Below are 27,971 nucleotides of genomic sequence, written 5' to 3' on the forward strand. Positions count from 1 at the left end.
TTTCAGTGAATAATTTATTGTCCAGCTTTTATATGATTATCTTAGGATTACAGTTCAAATCATGTTTTTAGACGCATTCAACACATTAACAATGTGAAACAGCTTTGTACTACAATTGTTCGGAATTGTAGATGCACGTCCCCAATATAGGGAGGTTGGACCACGGCATAAAGGACACAATGCAATTACATCCACTGTACAGCAATGTGACTAAACCGTACTGTGTACAGATCCCACTTGTTCATACCTTTGAACGACAAATAGTTACCTGCAACGTTGAGCACTCTTTACCAGACAACGAAGAATGGGGTTTCATATGAGACTAACAAAATTTGTTTGGGAACACTCTCTTTGTTCAAAAGCTCCAATATTAACCTCAAAACAAGACAAAAAAGGTAAAAATACATTCAAACAGCCCCTAGCAAACATTAAGAATTTAACAGATATTTTGCTGCATAGCAGACCCCGATTTCATAGGAAGAAAAAAAAAAATTGTACTGAGGGGTGTATATAATTATATGCAAGCAATATACCATGGGTGAACCCAACTGCATAACTGTAAAGGAAATTATCGGACTGTTTATAGGTGGCCAGGTTCACAGCTATATATAAATCTAAATGATCAGGAACTGTGTATACCACTTGTGCTGCAAATTCTTTTGCTAAAATATAAAAACATGAACAGTAGTTCCTGCTACTTTGACAGCTACAAAGATGCTGGTAGCAGGGCTACCTTACTGGAGTTATAGCATTGAAAGATGCTCACAGCCCACATGCAATATCCACCCTATCGAATCACTATCATTTTAAACATTTCGATTAGTTCAGTCCTCAACCTTCTAAACTCCAAAGGAATACAAACCAAGTTTATGCAGCCTGCCTTCATAATTTAACCCTTTTAGCCCTGGTATCATTCTGGAGAATCTGTGCTGTACTGTCTCCAAGGCTGATACATGCTTCCTGAGGCATGTTGCCCAAAATTGAATAGTACTTCAGATGAGGTCTGACAAGGCTCTGTACAACTGTATCCTCATTTTTGAATTCCAGCCCCCTTGAGATAACATTCCATTAGCCTTTTTATACCTGTGAACTAGCTTTTAGGGATTTGTGTACATGGACCCCCTAAATTCCTTTCCTTCTCCACATCTCCCCCCATTAAGAAAATATTCCGATTTGACTTTCTCAGATACAATGTGGATGACCTCACACTTCCCCATATTGAACTCCATCTACTATAATTTTGCCCACTCACTTAAGCCTGTTTGTGTCCCTTTGTAACTTTCTGCTCCCAACTACACAACTTACTGAGCCTCCTAGCAGATTTTACATCAGTATTTTCTGCAGGTCCTGCAAACAAACTCTTCCCACACCCAACCAAATAATGTAATTATTATGACTAATAATCAGCAGGGGGCTGACATACTTACACAATAAGAAATTCAAACAAAATGCACTGTTCATGAAGTCGTGATCTGCTGAAAACAGCAGTAAGTAGTGTTATTACCTGAAAAAACTGCACAATTTACAGTTTGTGTTAAAGGGGAGGATCCATACTAGACAACCAAAATAAAGGGCCCAGTTGAAACTCTCATACTTTTACAATACATTCCATAATAGCAAAGCTTCATAATACAGTGCATCTCATATCAAACAGATCGAAGGCACTGTGGTATACTTGTGGTAAATGATGAAAGAAAATAAAGGTAAAATGCAGTGTAAACACAGTGCACACACGTTTAGAGTTTGGGTCCCATTTTAAACAACGGAAACAGATGGCACCAAAACTTTGTACACTCTGGGAGATTTGAGAATATTATAACAGCCCGATCATTTCAAATGGAAAAGAGCTAAACTTTGAGTTTAAAAAAATGCAATCAACAGGTTTTTTTCCCCCCAATTAAAATGGCAGACATTCCTGCACTTGACACTTCCCAACCAAGAGAGTGGGCAGGTTAACTGTTCCCCAAATACTGCAATTGGTTGCAGTTGGATGAGAATGTCTATGGGTAACTTGCCTGTCAGTTCCTCTCCTCTCCTCTCTTCTTCCCATTTCTTATTTGGACCAGCAGACCCCTGCTCAGTGCTTTTCTTCTCTGTGTTTTGCCCCCAGCTCAATATCTCACCATGGCTAAGATTAGGAACACACCACAGGGAAAACTGCAGGTCCAAATCTGTTTTTAATCTTCTAGGACAAACAGAGCTCACTAGTGCATCAACACACCACCATAATGGTGTGTTACGACATACCCAGCCTTAACTTTAACATTGCTCCTGTATGTAAAGAAAATACAAAGCTATGTTCAAAAATATATTGATGTGCTTATACATGCAGCCAGTTTGAGTACCTTGGACAACTGCAGAGGCTAATGTTCCAAATTACCATTCAAGGCAATAATCTAATACTGAAGTACGAAATGAACCACTTGTAATGGTAAATTTGTTTCCAACCTGACTGCAGGATGAATTTGGATTAAGCTGTGAAAATGTCTGATCTAGATTTACAGCAGAGATCAAGTCCTGTAATGCAGGTCGGCACCCCATCTACAATATGTTCAGCACAAAAGTAACGATGACAAATGCCCAATTTTAGCAGGTCATTTACCCCGTCTTCAATCACCTTGATGGGCAACTCATGTAAGTTGTCTCCAATTCAAACTAATTTTGTTTGCTTGGTGGCTTTTTTTTGTTAGAAAGAGGGAGAACAGTTGGGTAAAAGGAAAGTTAAAATTCCCAGTCACCATCTAGCTCCTGTAAGGGACTGATTGGGCCATCTCCATGTGACTGCAAGGTCCCTGCTGTGGCCGGAGAATCGGACAGTGGCACCGCTGGTTGAAGCAGATTCATCAGCGTCTCCCTGGTCTGCTTTTTCACCTGCAGAGAGAGGAAAAAAATTAAAACCAGTCACAGCAAGGTAATCTACATAGGTTTGGGCTTCCAAAATGACTGAATCCAATCTCCAGTGCAAGAGCATATAGGACACAGAATGTACTCTGGGTGGGGGACTTTAATGTCCATCACCGAGAATGACTCGGTAGCACCACTACTGACCGAGCTGGCCGAGTCCTGAAGGACATAGCTGCCAGACTGGGCCTGCGGCAGGTGGTGAGCGAACCAAAATGAGGGAAAAACCTACTTGATCCTCACCAATCTACCTGTCACAGACGCATCTGTCCATGACAGTATTGGTAGGAGTGACCTCCGCACAGTCCTGTTTGATCTTCTGACAGATCTGCTGAATGTGGCTTGAATGGGTCAAAGGCGCATCCTTGTGGAGACGAAGTCCCCTCTTCACACTGAGGACACCATCCATCGTGTTGTGCAGCATTACCATCGGTAAACGGGATAGATTCAGAACAGATCCAGCAGCTCAAAACTAGGCATCCATGAGGCGCAGGGGGCCATTAGCAGCAGCAGAATTGTATTCCATCACAATCTATAACCTCATGACTCGGCATGTCCCTCACTCTACCATTACCAACAAGCCAGGGGATCAACCCTGGTTCGATGAAGAGTGTAGAAGAGCATGCCAGGAGTAGCACCAAGTGTACCTAAAAATGAGGTGCCAACCTGATGAAGCTACAACACAAGACTACATGCATGCTAAAAAGCAGAAGCAGCATGCTATAGACAGAGCTAAGCGATCCCACAACCAACAAATCAGATCAAAGCTCTGCAGCCCTTCCACATCTAGTCGTGAATAGTGGTGGATAATTAAACAACTAACGGAAGGAGGAGGCTCCGTGAACATCCACATCCTCAATGATGGCAGAGCCCAGCACATGAGTGCAAAAGATAAGACTGAAGCATTTGCAACCATCCTCAGCCAGAGGTGCCGATTAGATGATCCATCTCGGCCTCCTCCCAAGATCCCCACCATCACAGAAGCGAGTTTTCAGCCAATTCGATTCACTCCACGTGATATCAAGAAACGGCTGAGTGCACTGGATACAGCAAAGGTTATGGGCCCCGACAACATGTAGTGCTGAAGTCTCGTGCTCCAAAACTAGCCACGCCTCTAGTGAAGCTGTTCCAGTGCAGCTACAACGCTGGCATCTACCCGACAAAGTGGAAAATTGCCCAGGTATGTCCAGTCCACAAAAAGGACAAATCCAATCCGGCCAATTACCGCCCCATCAGCCTACTGTCAACCATCAACAAAGTGATGGAAGGTGTTGTCGACAGTGCTATCAAGCGGCACCAATAACCTGCTTACCGATGCTCAGTTTGAGTTAAGCCAGGACCTCGCGTCTCCAGACCTCATTACAGCCTTGGTCCAAACATGGACAAAAGAGCTGAATTCCAGAGGTGAGGTGAGTGTGACGGTCCTTGACATCAAGGAAGCATTTGACCGAATGTGGCACCAAGGAGCCCTAGTAAAATTGAAGTCAATGGGAATCAAGGGGGAAAACTCTCCAGTGGCTGGAGTCATACCTAGCACAATGGAAGACGGTAGTGGTTGTTGGAGGCCAATCATCTCAGCCCCAGGACATTGCTGCAAGAGTTCTGCAGGGCAGTGTCCTAGGCCCAACCATCTTCAGCTGCTTCATCAATGACCTTTCCTCCATCATAAGGTCAGAAGTGGGGATGTTTGCTGATGATTACACGGTGTTCAGTTCCATTCGCAACCCCTCACATAATGAAGCAGTCCGTACCCGCATGCAGCAAGACCTGGACAATATCCAGGTTTGGGTTGATAAGTGGCAAGTATCATTTACGCCAGACAAGCGCCAGGCAATGACCATCTCCAACAAGAGAGAGTCTAAACATCTCCCTTTGACATTCAACGGCATTACCATCGCCGAATCCTTCACCATCAGCATCCTGGGGGGTCACCATTGACCAGAAACTAAACTGGACCAGCCACATAAATACTGTGGCTACAAAAGCAGGTCAGCGGCTGGGTATTCTGTGGCGAGTGACTCACCTCCTGACTCCCCAAAGCCTTTCCACCATCTACAGGAGTGTGACTGGATGAGTGCAGCTCCAACAACATTCAAGAACCATGATAAAACAGCCCGCTTGATTGGCACCCCGTTCACCACCTTAAACATTCACTCCCTCCATCACCGGCACACCGTGGCTGCAGTGTGTACCATTTACAAGATGCACTGCAGCAACTCGCCAAGGCTTCTTCGACAGCACCACCCAAACCCACGACCTCTATGACCTAGAAGGAAAAGTGTAAGGAATCTTACAACACCAGGTTATAGTCCAACAAATTTATTTTAAAATCACAAGCTTTCGGAGATTATCCCCTTCGTCAGGTGATGAAGGGGATAATCTCCGAAAGCTTGTGATTTTAAAATAAATTTGTTGGACTATAACCTGGTGTTGTAAGATTCCTTACACTTGTCCACCCCAGTCCATCACCGGCATCTCCACATCATAGAAGGAAAAGGGCAGCAGGCGCATGGGAACACCACCACCTGCACATTCCCCTCCAAGTCACACACCATCCTGACGTGGAAATATATCGCCGTTCCTTCATCGTCACTGGGTCAAAATCCTGGAACTCCCTACCTAACAGCACTGTGGGAGAACCTTCACCACACTGACTGCAGCGGTTCAAGAAGGCGGCTCACCACCTCCTTCTCAAGAGCAATTAGGGATGGGCAATAAATGTTGACCTTGCCAGCGTTGCCCACATCCCATGAATGAATAAAAAATACTTCTGATAAAGCTCTCTATTTAAACTTCAGTACTGAACAAAATAACAATAAGTTAAACAATAATAATGCATATGATAGTGAACATTGAATCTTGCTGTTTATCATAGTGGCATAACCCAATACAATTTACAGATGTCATTCATATAAACTGCCCATCCCCACACCAAAGAAATTAATGGGTTTTATTCACTGCATACATTACTCATTAGCAATGAATTAAATTATTGCAAATGTCTAAACAAACATTTATTTTGACATAAAAGAAAAACTAGAAATGTAACAAATGGGTCCCCACCCTATAATATTCATCTGCCTTTCTCACTCATGTTCTGAGGCACCTCCTGTCCATTTCCAACATTTTCCATGTACAGAAAATAACCAGAGTAAACACTCACCTGTTTGAAGAAGGGGTGGGCTAACAACATGCTTGCTGACGGTCTGGAACAGAAGAGAAGCTCATTATTTATTTAATCGAAATAAATATAAAATTCATCAGATTAGCAATTGCAAAAAATGTCCAGACTCTCATCTCACTACAACATAAAACAATTTTTTTTAAAAGACGGTCTAATCCTGTTAATTTAAAGTCACAAATCAAATCAAATTACTGGCTAATTAGAATTCCAATTTTGTTTAAAAGGGCAACTGTACCATTTTAATGAAACTGCTTAATTTAGATTATTGGATAATTCAATTTTTTGGACTCTGAATTATATGGACACTGGATTTTCTCCGTGCTACACGCCATCCCATGCCAAGATGGCAGGAAAGCAACATGTTCAACAATTATGCCCTAAAGCCAAATATAACCATGCTGCAACAAGCACCTCACTCCGATTCTCTCTATTTGTAGGGAAGGTGCCCTCCTTGTTCTCTCTGTAGCCTTTGACAGTCGACTTTACCATCCTCCTTCAATGCCTCTCCTCTGTCTGTCCAGCTCAGTGGAATTGCCCACAGTTGGTTCTACTACTACCTATCCAATTGTAGCCAGCAATGGCTTTCTTCCCACTGCTACATCATTACCTCTGGAATCCTCCAAGCATCTATACTTAGCTCCCTCCTCTATATGCTGCTCCTTGGTGATATCATCCAAAGACTTAGAATCAGCTCCCACACATATGATGACGACACCTGGCTCAACCTCTCCACCATCTCTCTCGACTGCTCTATTGCTTGTCTGACATCCAGTCTTGGGTAAACTGCAATTTCCGCTAGTGAAACATTGGGAAGATCCAAGTCATCAAATCCTTACTACCGATTCCATCCCCCTTCCTGGCCACTGTCTCAGGTTGAACCAGGCTATTTGCAACCTTTGCCTCCCATTTGACTGAGGTGAGCTTACGACCCCATATCCTCTCCATTACAAAGACCGCTTACTTCCATCGCCATAACAATCGCCCACCTCCACCTGTGCCTCAGCCCAAGTGCTGTGGAAACTCTCATTCATGCCTTTTTCACCTCCAGACACAACTATTGCAATGTTCTACTATCCTCCACCATGTAAACTTCAGCTCATCGAAAACTCTGCTGCCCATATCCTAACCCACACCAAGTCCTGCTCACCCATCACATTTATCCTTGCTGAACTACAATGGTTCTCAGTTCCCCAATGCTTCCAATTTAAAATTCTCATCCTCATGTTTAAATCCCTACATAGACTTGCACTTCCCATCTGTAACCTCCTCCAGCCCTGTAAACTCACCCCCAAAGAACTCTCTATTCCTCCAACTCTACATTTCCCCTCTCCCACTTCACCCCTCCATGGGCAGCCGTGCTTTTAGCCGTCTAAGCCCCACACTCGAATTCCCTCCCTATGCAGTGCCTTGGAGTTATATAAATGCAAGTTGTTGAATCCTGCGCTGGCCCTTTCTGAATGGCTGAGATCAGGAATTTGGAATGTGGAGGATCAGACGCATGAACTGACCAATTAACACTGTGTAAAATACTGGAGCCCAGGTCTGGAGGAACAAAACCAACTTCACTATATATATATATATATATATATATATATATTTATAAAAAAATTATATAGACACACACACACACAGCTTGAAAAAAACCCGAACAAAACTTAATTCTGGATCTACTGAGCAGCCCGGAGGTTATACGGCTGATATTTTAATGCAGTACTGAGGGAGTGCTGCATTATCGGAGGTGTTGTTCTTTGGATGAGAAGTTTCACCAGGATCCTGTTTGCCTGTTGAGATACCACAGTTCAAAGTTCCCCTGGCAAAAAAATCCTCCTTCAACCAAAATAATGAATTGGTCATCCACCATAAGGAAAATCTGGAAACTTCGTTCCTGCAATTAAATTCCCAATCTGTACTCTAGTTTATGTAAAATGTTGCATTTTGTTCAAATCATTGAAATAGCTAAATACATCCATACATTAAAGGACAGAGAAATTAACCGTGAGGCAACAGAAAGGTAAAATATTTCACTGTGCGGATAATTGGCCTGTGTCCAGCTACTCCTTCCCACAGTTACCAACTGACTGATTTAATTTCTGTTACTGATTGCAAGGGACCAGTTGCACTGGTTAAAGGGCTATGGTGCCATTGATTCTGGAGGGCAGTCGGACTGATTCTTGATGACCCCTAGTATTTGGTCCAAATAAGACTGAGCCTCACGCGATATTTCCTTATTCTTTATCCTTCTGTGCATTATTTCTCATTAGTTGTGTATTTTTTGTCAGGGGTATGTGGACAAAAGTTTGGATGGAACTCGCTTTATAGTCCAGAATACAAACAGAATAGCAGCTGTTTTGGAGTTATCAGGGCTATAATACAATTGAGCAGATCAGGTGATGATGAAAGACCAGGAATGACTTTTTGTCAGTGTGTAATTTATTTTTCCAGCTCTTGATCGCTAAAAGGTTGGCTACATCTGCTAGACACTGTCTCTCTGTACTTTCCCCTCCAGTTTCTGATGAACTGCTGCCTCTTGCTGGGATCCAGTTCCATAGGCAGCCCTGATATCTGGTTCAGTGGCAATTTGCCTGTGAGCCTGGATATTGAGTCTCAGCAGGTTATTCCAAAATGCTCTTCTCACCCGACATCCTTCTTCCAACGGGGGTCACTGGATCATGGCCAGTAACTAGTTAGTTTTTCCCCTCCCCAAGCTCGGATGCGCTGAGGCCAAATATTCCTCAAGAGCTGCCTGACTGAGGTCAACTAATTCAGCACAGACGAGAATGCAAACACCATGGCCTCGATATTAACCCCCTCACAACCCACGGATGGTGGTGGGGTCTAGAAAGTTAAATGCACAGAACGCGGCCCCAACCCACCACCCACGTGCCCACCGCCTTTTTTACGGCAGCGGATATTGGGCTGAGTGTCCTACCGTGGCGAGGCAGGACGCTTAATTATCATATTTAAATCGGGCTCACATTGGGACCCCGATTTGAATTTTACTGCTGCTGCTGCATGGGTTTCTCAGGAGTCAGGAAACTAGTCAGTGAAATTGAGACGGGAGCTGCTGGCTCCCCAAGGTAATTGCCTCTTTCAGCATGCCTTGTGGCCAGGAGGAGTGCTCCCCCCAGGACCCTCAAGGAAGCCTTCGCCCTCCACTAGCTCAGATTGCCGAACTCCTCCACCCAGCCCTTCCGATCGCGGGCCTCTCCCCCTCTCAATTGCCAGGGATCCTTCCGAAGGGTCCCCGGCAGCGGCCTCCTGCTTCCAGTGTCCCTTCCCGCCCGCTGGCCAGGCTGTCCGTTTGGCCAGCTGCCGGGCAGGAGACAGACCTACAAAATGTTAATGAAGTCCTGCCGATAAGATCAGCAGATCATCCACATCCCCAGCCTTGCCAGGTTCTTCGGCTGTTTTCAGCCTCACCCTCACCCTCCCCGTAAATGTAGGGGCCCACATCTTTAAGTCTGGGCAGTTTAGTGCTACACAGAATAATGCCTTTGCCCACTAAGTTATCAGAAAGGTTGATATTGCATTTGTTAACCACATGATCTACAACACTGGTGCAACATATGTTGTGTTCACAATCCCCAATCTCAGCCACAGTCCAATATTGAACAAAGGCTAGGTGCTTCCCCACAGATAGCAAGGAAGGCAGGCAGATGATATGCAGCACAGACAGATCGAGAAAAAGTAAGGTATGAAAATGCCAAAAAAAGTATGTATTCTTTCTAACCAAACGAAGAATGATTTTTGTAGACCTACCGATTTCCAGGCTCTCTCTGCAGACAGAGCTCCACAAAGCTATGAAAGGCTGCAGAGAAAGTTTTATTCATTGAATTCGGGGATCGTTCACTTGTGTTTGTCCTCATCATGCTGCAAGTGGCAACACTCTCCCCAATTCCAGAATCCACCCCGGAGCGGGAATTCTTCAACCCTAGTTCCTTTGGAGGGAAACTGAGGTCTACCAGACATAATGAGCCCCTCAGCTTCTGGAGCAGCATCTGTGAGAAATATTGAAAGATTAGACAGACAATATTTTCAACTATCCTCTCTCCCGTCATCCATGGGTCAGCCCTCATCATACATACTCTTATGGTACAGTGTTCCATGTTAAAGATTATGAAAAGATCACCTGCGTAGGCCGCATATCCTGAAAGGGAACCTGGCCTCTGGCTAACTCGCATGCTGTGATCCCAAGGCTGTAGATGTCAGACTTCGCATCATATCCGTGCAAGTCCTAATGGGGAAGAGAAGGCGCAATATTTGAAACTCAAAGTGGGTGGGTAATGGGGCAGGCTTTCTATACTGCAACTTGTTCAATTGATGGCATACCAAAATACATTGAAAAGATCTGCTCCTCCTCCCTTCTTCACATCCAAGACAGTGACAGTTCAGCCTCCTTTGAGCATGTTGGATATAGACTGATTCACATTCTGCTTAACGGCTTTTAACACTATTATAGATCAGTAGGCAAGAGGCACAATTTGAGCAGATCCACGTCAGGTTTCTGTACTCATCTCCCACTCCAACATTTAAAACATGGCTCAGTGTAGTTGCCCAAGAAACTGGCACAGACTGTTGGGAGTGAGAGGCAGCCCTGCAGCTGGAATGCTCTGGCCTCCTACCGCTCATCTAGGCCCTCAAACAGAATCCTTGGCTGAATATTTTGAACTGTGTATTGATGTCAGGTACTTTGCATGCAGGGGTGGTCTGGATAAAGCCCTTTCTCTTTTCTAAAAGAAAAACACAAAGCAGCAAGCCCATGCCAAATTTTGCAGGTGAGAGAAGGCAGCAAAATATTACTTCTCAACATGAAGAGAAAGAAACTGCGATGGCACAAAGCTGGATTTCTTCACCACGAGATTCACAAAAGCAGGCAGAGGATTCTGGTTCTGAGTATACTTGTGAGGACAGGTTGTATAGACTAGGCATGTATTCCCTTTTGTATAGACGATTAAGGGGTGATCTAATTGAGATGTTCAAGATGATTAAAGAGCATGATAGAGTAGAGAGAAACTATTTCCTCTGGTTGGTGGGGGGGGGGGGGGGGGGGTGAGTCCAGAACAAGGAGGCGTAACCTTAAAATTAGAGCTAGGCCATTCATGGGTTATGTCAGGAAGCACTTCTTCACACAAAGGGTAGTGGAAATCTGGAACTCTCTCCCTCAACAAGCTGTTGAGTCTGGGGGTCAATTGAAAATTTCAAAATTGAGATTGATAGATTTTTGTTGTTAGGCAAGAGTATTAAAGGATCTGGAACCAATGCAGGTAAATTGAGTTCAGATACAGATCAGCCATAATCTAATTGAATGGCGGAACAGCCTCAAAAGGCTGGATGGCCTACTCCTGTTCCTATACTTGTGAAAAACATTAGTTTATAGGCAGTAAAAATTTGCCTTAGGTTACACAAAACTATTAACTCGTGCTTCAAAGACATCACCCAAATGAACAATTACAGACTTTACACTCTGGAGGCAGTACACTAAAACTACTTGTGAAATACAATGTTGAAGTAGGTAAACCAGTTATTCTGCATTTTCCACACTAACTTAGGTTAGTATCCAAGCAGGTAAATTCTAATGCAGCTAAAACTTACCTGTTGGAGAACTTCAGGGCTCAGCCAAGGCAAAATAGAAGCACTGAACTCTGGGAAATCATACACAACTCTTAGCCTTTGTCCATCTGTGACCATACTGCAGAGACCATGCAGACCAGAGAGGTAAATGTGTCCCTCCCCAGATATAAGAATATGGCTGGGTCTAACACTCCTGTTGAAGAAGAGAAAAAAACTTTTTAGAAACGGATTAGCTCAGCTTGACTGCATTTGGAAAGGTTTCTGAAGGAACAGCACCAGAGTCAAATATGACCTACAGAACGGGATGAATGCCTGTCAAAATTTGTAGGTGGAATCAGTCTGGACAGTCTCAATGCAGTAGACCTCAGTCTACACCAAATTGTCCCTCCAGTTCTACACCAGCACAGATTCAGTCATTTTACTGACAGAAGCCAAAGAAAGTTACATTAATGTAGTCAGTGGCGAGGTAATCAATGGGCATTACAGGAAATAGTTTTGTAAAGTTTAAAAAAAACTCCTCATTCCCTCAACTCTAATTTCTTATTTAGGTACAGAGCTTTTTCATTGTGTCTAGATTTAAAACTATCACAATGTCTTCACCTTCAATAACCAGTTCTTTACCCAAACACACGGAACAGCCATGGGGACCAAATTCGCACCCCAATACGCCAACATTTTCATGCACAAGTTCGAGCACGACTTCTTCACTGCACAGGACCTCCAACCAACGCTATACACCAGATACATCGACGACATTTTCTTCCTATGGACCCACGGCGAAGAATCACTGAAGAGACTACACGATAACATCAACAAGTTCCATCCCACCATCAAACTCACCATGGACTACTCCTCAGAATCGGTTTCTTTCTTGGACACACAAATCTCCATCAAAGACGGGCACCTCAGCACCTCACTCTACCGCAAGCCCACGGACAACCTCACGATGCTCCTCTTTTCCAGCTTCCACCCCAACCACGTCAAAGAGGCCATCCCCTATGGACAGGCCCTACAAATACACAGGATCTGCTCAGACGAGGAGGAACGCGATGGACACCTACAGACGCTGAAAGACGCCCTCGTAAGAACGGGATATGACGCTCGACTTGTCGATCGACAGTTCCGACGGGCCACAGCGAAGAATCGCATAGACCTCCTCAGAAGACAAACACGGGACGCAACCAACAGAGTACCCTTCGTCGTCCAGTACTTCCCTGGAGCGGAGAAACTACACCATGTTCTCCGCAGCCTTCAACATGTCATCGATGACGACGAACACCTCGCTAAGGCCATCCCCACGCCTCCACTGCTCGCCTTTAAACAGCCACCCAACCTCAAACAGACCATCGTTCGCAGCAAATTACCCAGCTTTCAGGAGAACAGCGTCCACGACACCACACAACCCTGCCACGGCAACCTCTGCAAGACTTGCCAGATCATCGACACGGATACCACCATCACACGAGAGGACACCACCCACCAGGTACATGGTTCATACTCCTGTGACTCGGCCAACGTTGTTTACCTCATACGTTGCAGGAAAGGATGCCCCGGAGCATGGTACATTGGCGAGACCATGCAGACGCTGCGACAACGGATGAACGGACACCGCGCAACAATCGCCAAACAGGAGGGTTCCCTCCCAGTCGGGGAACACTTTAGCAGTCAAGGACATTCAGCCACCGATCTTCGGGTAAGCATTCTCCAAGGCGGCCTTCGAGACACACGACAACGCAAAATCGTCGAGCAGAAGTTGATAGCCAAGTTCCGCACCCATGAGGACGGCCTCAACCGGGATCTTGGGTTCATGTCACGCTACACGTAACCCCACCAGCAAAAAGGGGGAAAAAATTTATATGTTTTTAAAAATTCTCTCTCTCTCTCTCTCTCTGCCATTTTGAGTTTCTTTCTGCCTGCCTGTGTAATAGACACAATGTATATCGAGTGTACTGGGACGTGCTGTTCTCCGTGACTGGCCTGTTTGAATAACAACGACACCTTTTGATTGGTGTGATGTTGTCCCAACATAGTATAAGATATGCGATTTGAGAACCTTTTCATTCATTCATCTGACGAAGGAGATAATCTCCGAAAGCTTGTGATTTTAAAATAAATTTGTTGGACTATAACCTGGTGTTGTAAGATTCCTTACATTTGTCCACCCCAGTCCATCACCGGCATCTCCACATCATAGATTTAAAACAACATTGACATCTTATATGTTTATTAAATAGGCTAACAACTGCCTTAAAAATAAAAGACGACAGGAATGCAGTGCAAACATGTTAACCAGTATGCCAACAATAGCACGCAGGGGAACAGACCCTTTTAGGTGCAAAGAAATTCTCTCAAGATTGGGTGGAAGTGCGGTGCTGGAACAATGCCAGTATTTGATTGTGTCATTGGAGATGGCAAGGTTACATCTCATCTTAATGTACAGTAAAGGAAACAAACATTAAACAACTGTGACAGAACAGAGCACAGACGCATTTTATACTTTTACATCTGACAGCTGGACGAAAGCAGGAAGACAATGGAGTTTACAGATGCAACATTGCAAAGAAATACATGAATACACGCTAATGCTGACACTTGTTTAGTTTAGATCATGGGAGAGTAGCAATGTTTACACTGCTGGGGGAAAAGCCTCTTATTCTGTCGCTGGATAAGAGAGTTGGCTTTAATAGGATAAATGCAGACACCACTCTCACGATCCAAACTGAATGAGCAACAATGTAAAAGCCCTTTACTACGCCTTTTGGAGACAGCACACGTCGTTTGCCTACATCGGTTACTCTCCATGAGTTTAGTCGCATTTTTATCCCAGGTGTGAATAGAGAACCAGGGGCTCACTGGATTTACCACTCAGGGCTGTTTACATCACGTGTCTGTCTCTAAAGAATCAAAGCTGTGTCACGGTGCAGCTAGTTCAACTGCACTAATACACAACTGTGTGTTCAAAAATTAAAACAGGTTAAAGATTATCATAAGGTCAGACCTTCTCCACAAACCTGTGTTTGGAAGTCATAAAATCATGTGAAAGTGACATTCTAATTGAATGGTGGAACAGGCTTGAGGGGTGAACAGCCTACTCCAGTTCCTACGGCAGCAGCAGTGAGAGAGAATTTAAAAAGTTTAGGGAGGGGGAGGTCAATACAAATACGAGGAAAAGAGAGCTGGATTTGATGGCTTAAAAATCTAAATTTACCTGTGAATGTATCCCATTCGGTGAATATAATCCAATGCCTTCAGGACTCCGTAAAAGATATGCGCAATAAGACTTTCACTCATGCCTTCAGTAAAATACAATTTTAGGAGGCTGCTGGCAGAACCTACACAAGGTCAGAAAGGCAAGCTCAGGACATGTACGTATATTGATTGAATGTGGTTTGCTTCACCCTCTTTTGTACAAAATCTAGGACACACAGCAGGTCGTAACAGAGGAAGCTCCCTGACCAGGTTTATCTTACCATACGCTGTGAATGCCATGACGACCCATAGCTCGCTGCCCTCTGTGAAAACAGCTCTGTACGGCAGGATGTTTGGGTGCCGAAACAGTTGCCAGACGAGCAGCTCATTCTGAAAGCAAAGCGTGAATTCTCTAGGTAAGTCATGTCACTTTGGGGGACATTGTGGCCATGTTCAAGGATACATGAACAATGCAGGCTGCATTCTTCCCTGAACATGCCTGCAATACTTTTTCTTTGGCTGTTCTTTCTATTTTAAAACTTGCAGTTCTCCCAGTGTTTCAGAACTGGAAAATCATGGTTACTGTAAAATCACGGTGCACTGAGCCTCTAACTCATTGAGGAGTAGGTTCGATGACTGGTATTTACCTGGTCTTAGTCTGGATAGCAATTGGGATGCTACAATTGGCCTCAACACTCCTGTATAAGGTGTGTGTGTGGGGGGGGGGGGGGGGGGGGGGGCGGAGTGGAAATCAAGACAGTTTTCATGTTCCGATTGCTATCCAGCGACCCCCTACTGGAAAGTTTGTGTGTGTGGACATTGAATACTGCTCAGCTGTGATGCGCTCCACGGTCAAATAAATTGCCAACATCCACACGTGAAAAAGTGACACTTGGCAAGGTACCAAACGGTCACTGGCTTCAGGGGCAGAGGAACAGTTTGGAGATGCATGTCAGTTTTGTTCAGGATACTTATTCAGATATCTCTATGTAAACCATTCACTAAGTTTTAAAACCAATACAGTAACATTCACTCAAATAACCAATATTTTGTACATTTAAAAAGAACTCTACTTCTTTGCATTTCCACTATACTGACCTGCAAGGAGGACAGATTTTCTTCGGAACAGGTGTCCATATTAGTGCGTTTCACAACCACCATGTTACCAGATGGGATGTGCTTAGCCAGGTTCACTGTGGTTAGATTACTAAAACTCTTTCCTAACACACAAAAAAAAATCAAGACACGATAATCAAATTCTTAGCTACCCTTGTCATAGTAAAGCCAGAGGAAAACACTCTGGATCAAACAGGAATTGCAATGGTCTCCAGAATGATTTTGTAGTTAAAAGGGTGGAACTAATGCCGGTCCCCACTTAAATCCTGCCAGCTTCCCATTTGCCCACCACAAAGGAAGTACAATCAAGGTTAAATCTAAAGTGCAAAGTATTGGAACTGCAACACCCAGTGCTAATACACACTGTGGGAGCAGCTGCCATTAGAGATTGAGATTCACATGCTTACATGTCATTTTAAAAACAGCACATCACAAGAGAAGTGACCTTTCTTTTTGTTACCCTACCCCATATTAGTATCTCAAAGAGTTGAGCACATAATCTAGGCTAACACTCTAGTGCAGTACTGAGGGAGTGCTGCACTGTCAGAAGTAGTGACTTTCAGATGAGACGTTATACTGAGGCCCAGTCTGTCCTCTCAGGTGGATGTAAAAGATCCCATGGCGCTATCTGAAGGAGAGCAAGGAGTTCTCCCGTGTCCTGACCAACATTTATCCCTCAACCAACACCATTAAAACGGATTAACTGGTCATTTATCTCATTGCTGTTTGTGGGATCTTGCTGAGCATAAATTGGCTGCCGCCTCTGAACAATGACTACACTTCAAAATTAATTCATAGGATGTTGCAAAGTGCTTCACAGCCAGAGGACATGACAAGGTGCTATATAAATGCAAATTCTTTCTTTACAAATCAAATGTTATTTGTGCCCTCCCAACCCCATCAGCATTTTTATCCTCCACTATGTACGGTGTAAATTTCTAGATTGACAAATTGTCACATTGTGTCTGTGATGCAACTGTATCCTGTACTCAATTTATTTGCATCATTAGTTTTTTTTTTAAATTACCCCAGCACACCTGGCACTACTAAAAGGGTTGAACTCCTGATAGCACAATGGGAAAATGTCCCATCAGAAAGTTCCAATGTTCTATCCCTGGTCAGTGGTGAGTAAACTGGTCGTGGGTTCAAACCCCACTCCAGGATTTGAGCACATAATCTAGCGGACGCTTCATTATTGTACGGAGGGAGTGCTGCATTGTCAGGGGAGGGAGAGGACATCTTATGAGGCCTCATCTGCCTGTTTAGGTTGATGTAAAAGACCCCGTGGCACTATTCGAAGAGGAGCAGTGAAATTTTCCCAGTGTCCTCGCTCACATTCATCCCTCTGCCACCACCACCAAAACAGATTAACTAGTCATTTATCTCATTTGCTGTTTCTGGGACTTGTTGCATGCAAAACAGCCGCTCCATCCTGAGGACGTGAAAGGTGCTATATACTTGCAATTCTTAAATGATTTCAGCTGGCGGGGCAGATTGGGTGCTCAAGTTGGCTTCAGAACCCCTGAGCTAGAGTGAAAATCAGGCATACTTTCTACCTAATCAATATCTAGTGAAATCTGCTGCAAACTGTGCACATGGAATCTGGTGAGCACAGAAACAGCTTGGTGGTGATGCTCTCTCTGTCAAATAGCCTGCCAATATGCACCATTTCGATTCACAACTGAAAAATGCCTACTGGACAAGGTATGAAGGGCCACTGGCACTAGTAGAACTGTACTCCTGTGCCTTAAGGAGAGCGGGGTGGGGGTAGAATTGGATTAAAACATTTCTAGTATCTACAGCAGGTGCTACTCTAGGTTAGGCAAAATTTATTTTACGTTGAGGGAGGTTATCATATGGAATTCTCTGGCACATATCACATTGAAGGAGAGGCCATAAATTACTTTAAAAGGGAATTGCTTAAAAAAAATTGAAGGGTTTGGGGAGTGAACAGGAGAGTGAGATTAGACCAAGTATCTTGTGAAGAAAAACACTAGCACAAACCTGCTGGGCCAAATGGCCTGTTTCTATGCTGTAACATTCTATAATTCTACAGTTCAAACACTACATCTGTGGTGGAATTATCCAATGAAGCAAATTCAGAAAGTATTTTTACCTAGTTCAGATAGAAGCTCATAGTGACTTGCACTGGTCATGTACATCATCTTTGCATCTCGCAAAGGGCTCTGTGAATGCGCTGAAAACTCATCTCTCTGTGTGGAGGAAAAGAAAACATATTACTGGATGAGTATGAGCTCAAGAACAGGAAGGTGAATGAAAGTAACTGCACTGAATTAAATATTCTTCTTGTATATATCGCATCCAGTGTTAAACACACCCAGGTAGGCTTTGATGCCATGCAGAGAGGGAACAAGAAAAAAAAATTGGGATTGATACCCAACCTTGAGAGTTCACTTGTACATGAATCGTGGAATTAATCAAATATGAGTTGTACTGTATTTTAGGCACATATGTTAATTGTGTCCATGTGATTTATATCAATTAGTGTTAATTGTACTCAGGTGGTGCCTGTCATTGGGAACTCTCGTATCTATTTAGAAGAGAGCCGATCTAGGGTGTGGTGTGTAATGTGGAGCTCTGTAAATAAAGGCTTGAAAGCAACTGAAGACCAGGCTCTAGTATTCACCACCGGACTGTCCAGTTTATAACATATATGTCCAATAATTGTCATACACATCTTCTGCAATTGCACACAGTAAATAATAAATGTACTATTATTATACACTACAATTCTTCATTGTAACTTGGTACATGTTAATCAGAATAAGCTGAACATAGTGAGCCTGGTCCTCCAGGTTCCATATACAGGGGTAGAATTTCCTCTTTTGCACTCGAGTGCAGTGAGGAAAATCGGGTAGGGAGGACTGCTCGCTCATAATGGAGCCCACCTAATTTTCTGTCCATTAATTTGAATGAACAATCCTCCTAATCCGAATTTGCTGTCAGTGCTCCGTCTAAATGATTACTTAAACCCAAGCTCAAAAGAAAGAAAATCTGCCCCATAATGCTTTGCATTACCTAACATGAGGTATTTTTTCTCATAATGCATAGCATCCCTCAGGGAGAAAGCTTCTGTCTGTACCTCTCGTCCTTCGACATCGAAGACAGCCACCGGTATCATCTAATTTTTTTGCAGTGAGTTTCTTAATGACTGATGAGACCTATTTTTGCTGGGAATGAGCGACCGCAAATTGATCCTGGACACACCAGGTTGGGAATCTTAATTTTTCAACTGAGACTTCCTTAGCTGCCGTTTATATTCAGCATCAGCAATGCAATGGTAGGTGGTGCCTTTATGGATGGTTTTTCACCCTGCTCTCTTATCTTGAGTAAGTTGTTCCCACTTATGAACGTCTATTTTGCACTGTTTCAGAGTGTGACTCTCATATAATAGATGTTATACATAGACACGTAGATGAATAGGACAGCTTCGGTTGGGATCCCTTCCAGACCTCATTGGACTATTGGGAGACAAACAGCCTTACGTGTTCTCAGCTTGGAATGTCTCAGTTCAGTACCAGGATAATGCGAATGTGTCCAATATGTACTCAACTAAGGTCCACTATAAGATTGTTTTGCAAAAACAGCAGGCCAGAAAGTGCTTTGGCCAAATGAAAAGGCTAACCCCTCTCAACACTACCAATTATGTATGCCTATCTTTCCCGCAGCGCTAACTGAGTCAAAACCAAAACCTACCAGATGCAGGCGGTCTATCCCGTCTACCTGGCTGCCAGCATCAATTGATTCTATTTCAGTCTGGGAAATACAGGAGCAGTCCTTGAAAGAGAAAAAAGAGCGAAAAATAATTAATGGAAAATGCAAAGTTAAAGAGCAATTAAAACCTAGATGACGCCAGGAGGTGGATTTCTGATGTCTTGAGATGGGTCAAACCAACAGAAGGTTATAAGCAATCCTCTAATCAGGAATACAAGCCAGTATCAAGGACAAATATCCAAAATTGTTGACCCAGCCATACTGGAGCCCTTAATTAGATCCCCAAAGTCATTGGGCTCGATTTTCGGACCCCCGAGCCGGCGGGTTCGTGGCGGGGGGGTTCCGAAAATCGAGGATTCCCAGGGCAGGTCGGGAGCCCGGCTCCAACCCGCCCACTTCCAGGTTCCCCAGTTACACGCTTACATGCGACGCAGCCCCCACATGCAGGACGATGCCACTTAAACTAATTAAGTAGATACTTCAGGTCATTAGCAGACCTGATTGACATGATATTTTAGGAGGGTGGGATTTTCAACTCAACTGAGACTGTTTCCCGTACTGGGGGAAACACTCCCAGTTGAAACAGACGTGTGGCAGCTGCAAAGGTCCATTTGACAGAGGGGGGCCCTCACTCATTGCAAGAGGCCACTCTGTCACTTTGGACAAAGTTCGGCCTCCACCACCCTCCTCCTAACAATAAAATTCACCAACTTGCACACTGACCCCGGTGTGCAGACACATTTACATACCTTGCGGACCCCCTCAAACATACATCTTCTGGATGGGGGCCGCAGTAGCTGCAGTCATGACCTCCTCGGAGGACGAACAGCATCACCAGCCTCGCCGTCCACCTCTGACACGTGGAGCTCCACAACACAGTGCTGTGACACATCCACCTGCACAGCAGGAGGGAGGGCAACGGCAGAGGGAGATGCGTTGCAGAAGGCACTACCCTTGCCACAGGGTCTACAGGCCGAGGCTCAGCTTCCTGGACATCTCTGAGCAGCAGTGCACACGGAGGCTCAGAGTCACTCGACATGTAGTCGTGGACATCTGCAACCTCCTTCATGCCGGGCTGCTGCCGGCAGGCCCGAGCACCATTTTCTTACCTGTCGCTGTCAAAGTCACCACTGCCCTCAACAACTTCTCCTTCGCATCCTTCCAGGGTGCCACCGGGGACATCGCCGATGTCTCTCAGTCATCTGCACAGAAGAGCCCTGCAAATACACCTACACCCACTCTGCAGTGACACAATGGGTGGCATCAGTTGTGGGTCTTCATAGTGATCCTCAGGAAAGGGCATTATTGCACAAACCAGACAAGATTTTCAAAGACATGGCAGTAGTGGTGACAATATATGTAATATATTTGATTTCTGATCAACTCAAGTAAAAATCATGACAAACCCTCAAACACCCTTGTGCATCCCCTTCATGCTCACGACACGTTTGCCTTACGCTTCCTACTGCACATATGTGATGCATGCCCTGTGGCTGCAGCACAGGTAGTGGCAGGTTGAGTGAGGCTGACCGTGAAAGAGATGCATCAGAGGGCGATATGAGATAGAGCCACGAGATTATATGAGGATTGGGTTGAGTGGTAGTGGTGGGATGAGTACTGGTGAGGTGAGTAAGTGCAGGTAAGGTGAGGATGAGCTTTGAGTGGGTGTGAGGAGTGATGTGATAGAGTAGTGTTGGCAGTGCAGAAGGAGATGTGGGGTGGGGGCGGTGATGTGGCAGACGGAGTGTGGGGGAATGAGTAAGTGTACTCACTTTGGCTGACCTACTTAGGTCATTGCAGCGCCTCCTGCACTGTATGCAGGTGCGGGATATGTTGGTGGTGCAGGTGACCTCCTCTGCCACCTCGAGCCAGGCCTCCATGGTGGCAGAGGCAGGCCACTTCCTCCCGTCCACCGGGGAGAAGATCTCTGTCCTCCTCCTCCTCCTCCTCCTCCTCCTCTCTAGTAAGACCTGGAGTGAGGCATCATTAAACCTGGGAGCAGCCTTTCCCCTGGGCTGCTCCCTGCTGTAATTTTGCATATTTTCTGCAGTGTCAGTGGAGGACTGACCCTTTAAATAGGACTCCTCCAGCTGACAGCTTATGATGCGCCTGCGCAGTCCGCCCGCTGCGAAGCTTTCCAGCGCGAAACCCGGAAGTCAAGGTAAGTACCTTCAATTAAGCTGTGATTGCGTGCGGAGCACCCCAAAATCACTGGCCGTGTTACCCACGCGCCCAGTTGCCCCCCCCACCGCTGCCAACCCGCCTCCCTCCTAATATCGGGCCCATTATCTCTGTGCCCCAGAGATGATATAGTAAAAAGGACCATTGTAAAACTAATTTTCTCAGTCACATCCCAGTCCTCCCAATCATTTCAATCTTTTTCAAAAGCAAAATGCTAGAAATCTGAAATAACTTGCTTGTCCCATTACCACCCCCTTTTGCCTTTCACGATCATCCCTTTTGTCATTTAATCACTCCTGCCCTCCTCCCTATCATAGGCCTTTTCCTTTTGTTCTTTCCGCTGCACCCCCCCCCACAACCCGCTGCACCCCCCCCCCCCACAACCCCCCCGCACCCCCCCCACCCCCCCCCCCACAACCACCAACCCCCCCACAACCCCCCCCCCACAACCACCAACCCCCCCACAACCACCAACCAACCCCCCCCCCCACAACCCCCCCCCCCCACAACCACCAACCCCCCCACAACCACCACCCCCCCCCACAACCCCCACCCCCCCCCACAACCCCCACCCCCCCCCACAACCCCCACCCCCCCCCACAACCCCCAACCCCCCCCACAACCCCCCCCCACACAACCCCCCCCCCCACAACCCCCCCCCCCACAACCCCCCCACCCACAACCCCCCCACAACCCCCCCACAACCCCCCCCCCCACAACCACCAACCCCCCCACAACCCCCCCCCCCACAACCACCAACCCCCCCACAACCCCCCCACAACCCCCCCCCCCACAACCCCCCCCCCCACAACCACCAACCCCCCCCCCACCCCCCCCCCACAACCACCAACCCCCCCACAACCCCCCCCCCACAACCACCAACCCCCCCACAACCACCAACCAACCCCCCCCCCCACAACCCCCCCCCCCACAACCACCAACCCCCCCACAACCACCAACCCCCCCACAACCACCACCCCCCCCCACAACCCCCACCCCCCCCCACAACCCCCACCCCCCCCCACAACCCCCCCCCCACAACCCCCCCCCCCACAACCCCCCCACACCCCCCCCCCCACAACCACCAACCCCCCCACAACCCCCCCACAACCCCCCCCCCCACAACCACCAACCCCCCCACAACCCCCCCCCCCACAACCACCAACCCCCCCCACAACCACCAACCCCCCCACAACCCCCCCACCCACAACCCCCCCACAACCACAACCCCCCCCCCCACAACCCCCCCCCCACAACCCCCCCCCCACAACCACCAACCCCCCCACAACCCCCCCCCACAACCACCAACCCCCCACAACCACCAACCCCCCCACAACCACCAACCCCCCCACAACCACCAACCCCCCCACAACCACCAACCCCCCACAACCCCCCCCCCACAAACCACCAACCCCCCCACAACCCCCCCCCCCACAAACCACCAACCCCCCCACAACCCCCCCCCCCACAAACCACCAACCCCCCCACAACCCCCCCCCCACAAACCACCAACCCCCCCACAACCCCCCCCCCCCACAACCCCCCCCCCACAACCCCCCCACAACCCACAACCCCCCCACCCCCCACAACCACCCCCCCCCCCACAACCCCCCCCCCACAACCCACAACCCCCCCACCCCCCACAACCCCCCCCCCCCCACAACCACCCCCCCCCCACAACCACCCCCCCCCCACAACCACCCCCCCCCCACAACCACCCCCCCCACAACCACCCCCCCCACAACCACAACCCCCCCCCCCCCACAACCACCACCACCCCCCCCCCACCACAACCACCCCCCCCCCACCACAACCACCACCACCACCCCCCCACCACAACCACCACCACCACCCCCCCACCACAACCCCCCCCCACCACAACCACCACCACCCCCCCCCACCACAACCCCCCCCCACCACAACCACCACCACCCCCCCCCACCACAACCCCCCCCCACCACAACCACCACCACCCCCCCCCACCACAACCACCACCATCCCCCCCCCACCACAACCACCACCATCCCCCCCCCACCACCACCACCATCCCCCCCCCACCACCACCACCATCCCCCCCCCACCACCACCACCACCACCATCCCCCCCCCACCACAACCACCACCATCCCCCCCCCACCACAACCACCACCATCCCCCCCCCACCACAACCACCACCATCCCCCCCCCACCACAACCACCACCATCCCCCCCCCACCACAACCACCACCATCCCCCCCCCACCACAACCACCACCACCCCCCCCCACCACAACCACCACCACCCCCCCCCACCACAACCACCACCACCCCCCCCCACCACAACCACCACCACCACCACCCCCCCACCACAACCACCACCACCACCCCCCCCCACCACAACCACCACCACCACCCCCCCCCACCACAACCACCACCACCACCCCCCCCCACCACAACCACCACCACCACCACCACACCACCCCCCACCACAACCACCACCACCACCCCCCACCACCACAACCACCACCACCACCCCCCCCCCACCACAACCACCACCACCACCCCCCCCCACCACAACCACCACCACCCCACCCCCCTTCCTCTTTCCTGCTTTGTCCCAGGTCCCTTTGAGTGCCAACCTTTGGTGTTGTTGCCACCCTTATCCCAATCAGTCTCTTTCCCGCAACTTCTACAGTTTGAGGAAGTTAACTCATGCAAATGCAGGCAGTGTTTACCCTTCCTCCTTAATGAGAGTGAGACTGCTCCTTGCCTTTCGTTGTTACGAGTGGTGTCTAGTGATGGTACACAGGATAAATGAGCGGGCTACTGTTGTTAGCCATTCAGACACACGGGGCAACAGGGTGGTCTTGCCCACAGTTCTCCACCTCTGCCAAGCCATCATCGAGGGGAACTGATCGGGGAACAGGAGAGGAAATGCATATTGACCAGCTGCACAACACCATCGGCAGAGATCTGGGAGCAGGTAAACAGGCCAGTCCTTCAATCACGGATAATGACTGATTTGGGGAAATCAAATAAGCTGCTGCATAACTAGTAAACTATTGTGAAATATAATTTGCCAAAAAAAAAGTTAAGTGTAATGTATTTCCAGTTGTGAGTTATCCATTTCCACACCGTTGAGGAAATTTTGTACTCTACACCCTGGTTATGTGACATGTAACATGTACAACCACTGCTACCTGTTCAGGCAAACAGGATTGAGGTGTATTGAGAATAAGGCATTTTCGTAACAACTTTTGTTGACTTACCAGAAAAGACATGGAAGCTCCTGATACACTTAGTGACTCACGAGCACAGCAATCCTGAAAATGAGAAGTAAATATGTGAAGGACGGTTCCTTTGCTTTATTTGGCTGCAGACCAAACGCAGCCCAACAGAATATGTGCAAGGTACATTTTTCTGTAGTTCCCTGTAAAAAAAAATAAAGCTATAATACTTTTGATCCTACATTCCTTCAAATGCTGCGTGTCATGTGAAATCAAAAAGCCACACAAATGGCAATAAAATGGATAAAGAAAATTGGAAAGAAAAGCCCTCATATTTTAAGCAGCAACAAATAACAGAATGAACTTAAAGGGGAGATAGCTCTATAAGCGAGTATTATTATTAAATACTCACCCATAGAGTACTCCATTGATCTGCGGTGTTTGTTTACAGGGAGACACAGAGCCCTGGATACATTGATTTGTTGACTTACCAAACCCAGCAGTAGGGGTCAGTATTTACAGTTTCTTTAGAGACCAGTCATAGGTCTGTATGTGTATCTCTCCCCCACCCTTTCTCTAGAGAAAACAGTAACGCTCCCACCCAAATCTCCCTCTCTTGTCCATCTTTGCAAAACAGATTCCATGCCCTTCTGAAGTTGGCAATATTGAACTGAGGGAATTGCTCCAAATTCACATTGAACATCACAATGGCATTGAAGGACTCTGGAGAATTTCTACTCCCAGTTTGCCTCTGACCAACCATTTTAAAGCAGAAAACACAGCAACAAGGACGGTCTAAAAGACACTAGTACGATACTTAGGATGGACAGACTTGCTCTTTAAATGTGCACAGTGAATTTTTCTTTTATTATTAATTTCCCCCTTCTTTCATGACTAGTGCTATCCACCCTCTTAGATTTCATCCAAATGCCATTCTTCTTAGTTTCTGACCGTTGGGGAGGCAGCAGAGATAACAGGAAGCATGACCCAGTCCATCCTCAATGTCCACTTTCTTACAGGGCGTAACTGGATAGTAGGCTATTCCAATGCTCCCCATCTTCCAGCCTCCATAAACAAGCTCATCTGAAACTTTTATGCCTGTATCCGAACACACACCAAGCCCTGTTCACCCATCACCCCTGTGCTTGCTGACCTACATTGGCTCCCGGTCCAGCAACACTGATTTTAAAATTCTCATCCTTGTGCTCAAATCCCTCTGTGGCCTCACCACTCCCTCTCTCTGTAAACTTCTCCAGCCCTACAACACTCCAAAATCTCTGCGTACCTCTAATTCTGGCCTCTTGTCCATGCCCCCACCATTGATGGCTATGCCTTCAGCCGTCTAGGCCCTAATCTCTGAAATCCCCTCCCTATACCTCTCCACCTCTTTTTCCCTCCTTAAATCCTATCTCTTTGACCGAGCTTTTGGTCAACTAATGTCTCCTTCTTTAGCTCAGTGTCAATTTTTGTCTGATTACGTTCCTCGTGAAGTGCCTTGGGATGTTTAAATACATTAAAGGTGCTATAAAAAAAACACGTTGTTCTTGTAGAAACAATCTGAGCGGGAACCCTGGCTGATTGTTTCTCTCCACTCCTCCTCCCCCCCATTCAGTGCCCTGGCATGCTCAGCCCAATTTTCATATCCCTACTGCAGAGATCAGCTCATTCAGCATAGACCAGGGATTAAACCTGCCACCTTCCTGGTCTGTATGGCTCAGTACATACATACATTGATGCATTTTTCCACTGAGCCACCAAAACACTAAATATTGTTAAGCAGAAAAATAGACAGAATTCAAAAAGTGACACCCTTTACAAGAAAATGCAAGTCTACAGAAAACTATTATAGAAACTCCTTGTTCACAAAGTGAATGTAATATTAGCCAGTCCCATATGCCCAGACTTTACAACTGTATGCTAATAAAAAAGATCCTAGCTGTTGCAATTTGATAGGTAGTTAATAAAATATAAATAAATATTGGTGTGGTATTGATGTCAGTAAGCGTACTTACTAAATCTACTGCATCATTTGTAAAGAATGTCAACGATACATAATAAACAGATCAGTATTTCAATACGCACCCTTCTGCCTCTCGAAACAAACTGGACTTCTACTTCCAATACGTTAATCAGCCAATGGAGGGCACTGCAAAATTTAAAAAAATTAAGCCACCAATTCTACGGAAAATAAGGTGAAAATAAGTCCTTTCACCCCCAGTTATGTAGAGGCATATGATTGAAGTAAACAATAACAACTTGCAAAAAGTTGGCATCGTACGTAAATAAAGATTGGGTAATTGTAAATAAGCAACAAGGCATTTTTAATTTGCAATTTTACAAAAATACATCTATTATCTATCACAGATTCTAAGGCATTAAAAGCATATCACCACCACCACCACCACAACCCAAAAAAACCCCTAGTCGATCCTTCAACACCAAGTTCTTATAGAGAGCCAGTGTCAAGGCTTTAAATTTCATTCTATCTGACTGTTGTCCAAATGTCACTCTCGATACCTCATTGGGGGCTCTCCTTGAACTGCCACATCCCCAGGGCTGGGCTGGGACTGGGAGACGGTAAGGCCTCGGATCCCGGGAGCTCGAGCACTTCAGTGACTGGGGACAACAGGCAAAACACCGAGTACATCATCGCGGGAGGCGGACGCGCGTATGCCCCCTTTTTAAATGTCTTCCTGCTCCTCCCCTCCATTTCCCAAGACCGTGTCTCCAGCTCACCGAGGCTACGATACTTCCCCCAGCACTTTTCCTCATCCTCCATCGAACCCCACTCCATCTCTCTCTTTCTCACCTGGGGGGGCGGGGGGAGGAAGAGAGACCTTCTTCTTATGACGTCATACAACCCCCACCTTCCCCCATTGACAGAGGATTG

General features: G+C 46.8%; 1 protein-coding gene across 2 annotated transcripts; it reads right to left on the reverse strand.

Moving 5' to 3' along the window:
• Nucleotides 1-27,971, reverse strand: stradb (STE20 related adaptor beta). 2 transcript variants are annotated; one of them, XM_067988056.1, is made up of 13 exons: nucleotides 27,818-27,971; nucleotides 27,164-27,227; nucleotides 25,124-25,177; nucleotides 19,679-19,759; nucleotides 18,078-18,174; nucleotides 15,944-16,065; nucleotides 15,127-15,235; nucleotides 14,865-14,988; nucleotides 11,678-11,849; nucleotides 10,215-10,319; nucleotides 9,845-10,083; nucleotides 6,065-6,107; nucleotides 1-2,871 (listed from the first exon to the last, which is right to left on the reverse strand). In XM_067988056.1, exons 3-13 carry the CDS (start codon nucleotides 25,133-25,135, stop codon nucleotides 2,722-2,724), a joined length of 1,254 nt encoding a protein of 417 aa, XP_067844157.1. In that variant the 5' UTR covers nucleotides 25,136-25,177; nucleotides 27,164-27,227; nucleotides 27,818-27,971; the 3' UTR covers nucleotides 1-2,721. The 2 variants fall into 2 exon arrangements, with proteins under 2 accessions (XP_067844157.1, XP_067844156.1); XM_067988055.1 differs by lacking the exon at nucleotides 27,818-27,971 and adding an exon at nucleotides 27,599-27,765.

The sequence above is a fragment of the Heptranchias perlo genome, chromosome 7 (genome assembly GCF_035084215.1).
Source record: "Heptranchias perlo isolate sHepPer1 chromosome 7, sHepPer1.hap1, whole genome shotgun sequence".
NCBI lineage: Eukaryota > Metazoa > Chordata > Chondrichthyes > Hexanchiformes > Hexanchidae > Heptranchias > Heptranchias perlo.

What these genes read in the sequence shown, in the direction of transcription:
- stradb (XM_067988055.1), bottom strand. An exon ending in GGATAGACCGCCTGCATCTG is followed by an intron (nt 18,175 to 19,678) that starts GTAGGTTTTGGT and finishes TCCTCCACACAG; the next exon opens with AGAGATGAGTTTTCAGCGCA. An exon ending in CCCACCCCTTCTTCAAACAG is followed by an intron (nt 2,872 to 6,064) that starts GTGAGTGTTTAC and finishes CTCTCTCTGCAG; the next exon opens with GTGAAAAAGCAGACCAGGGA.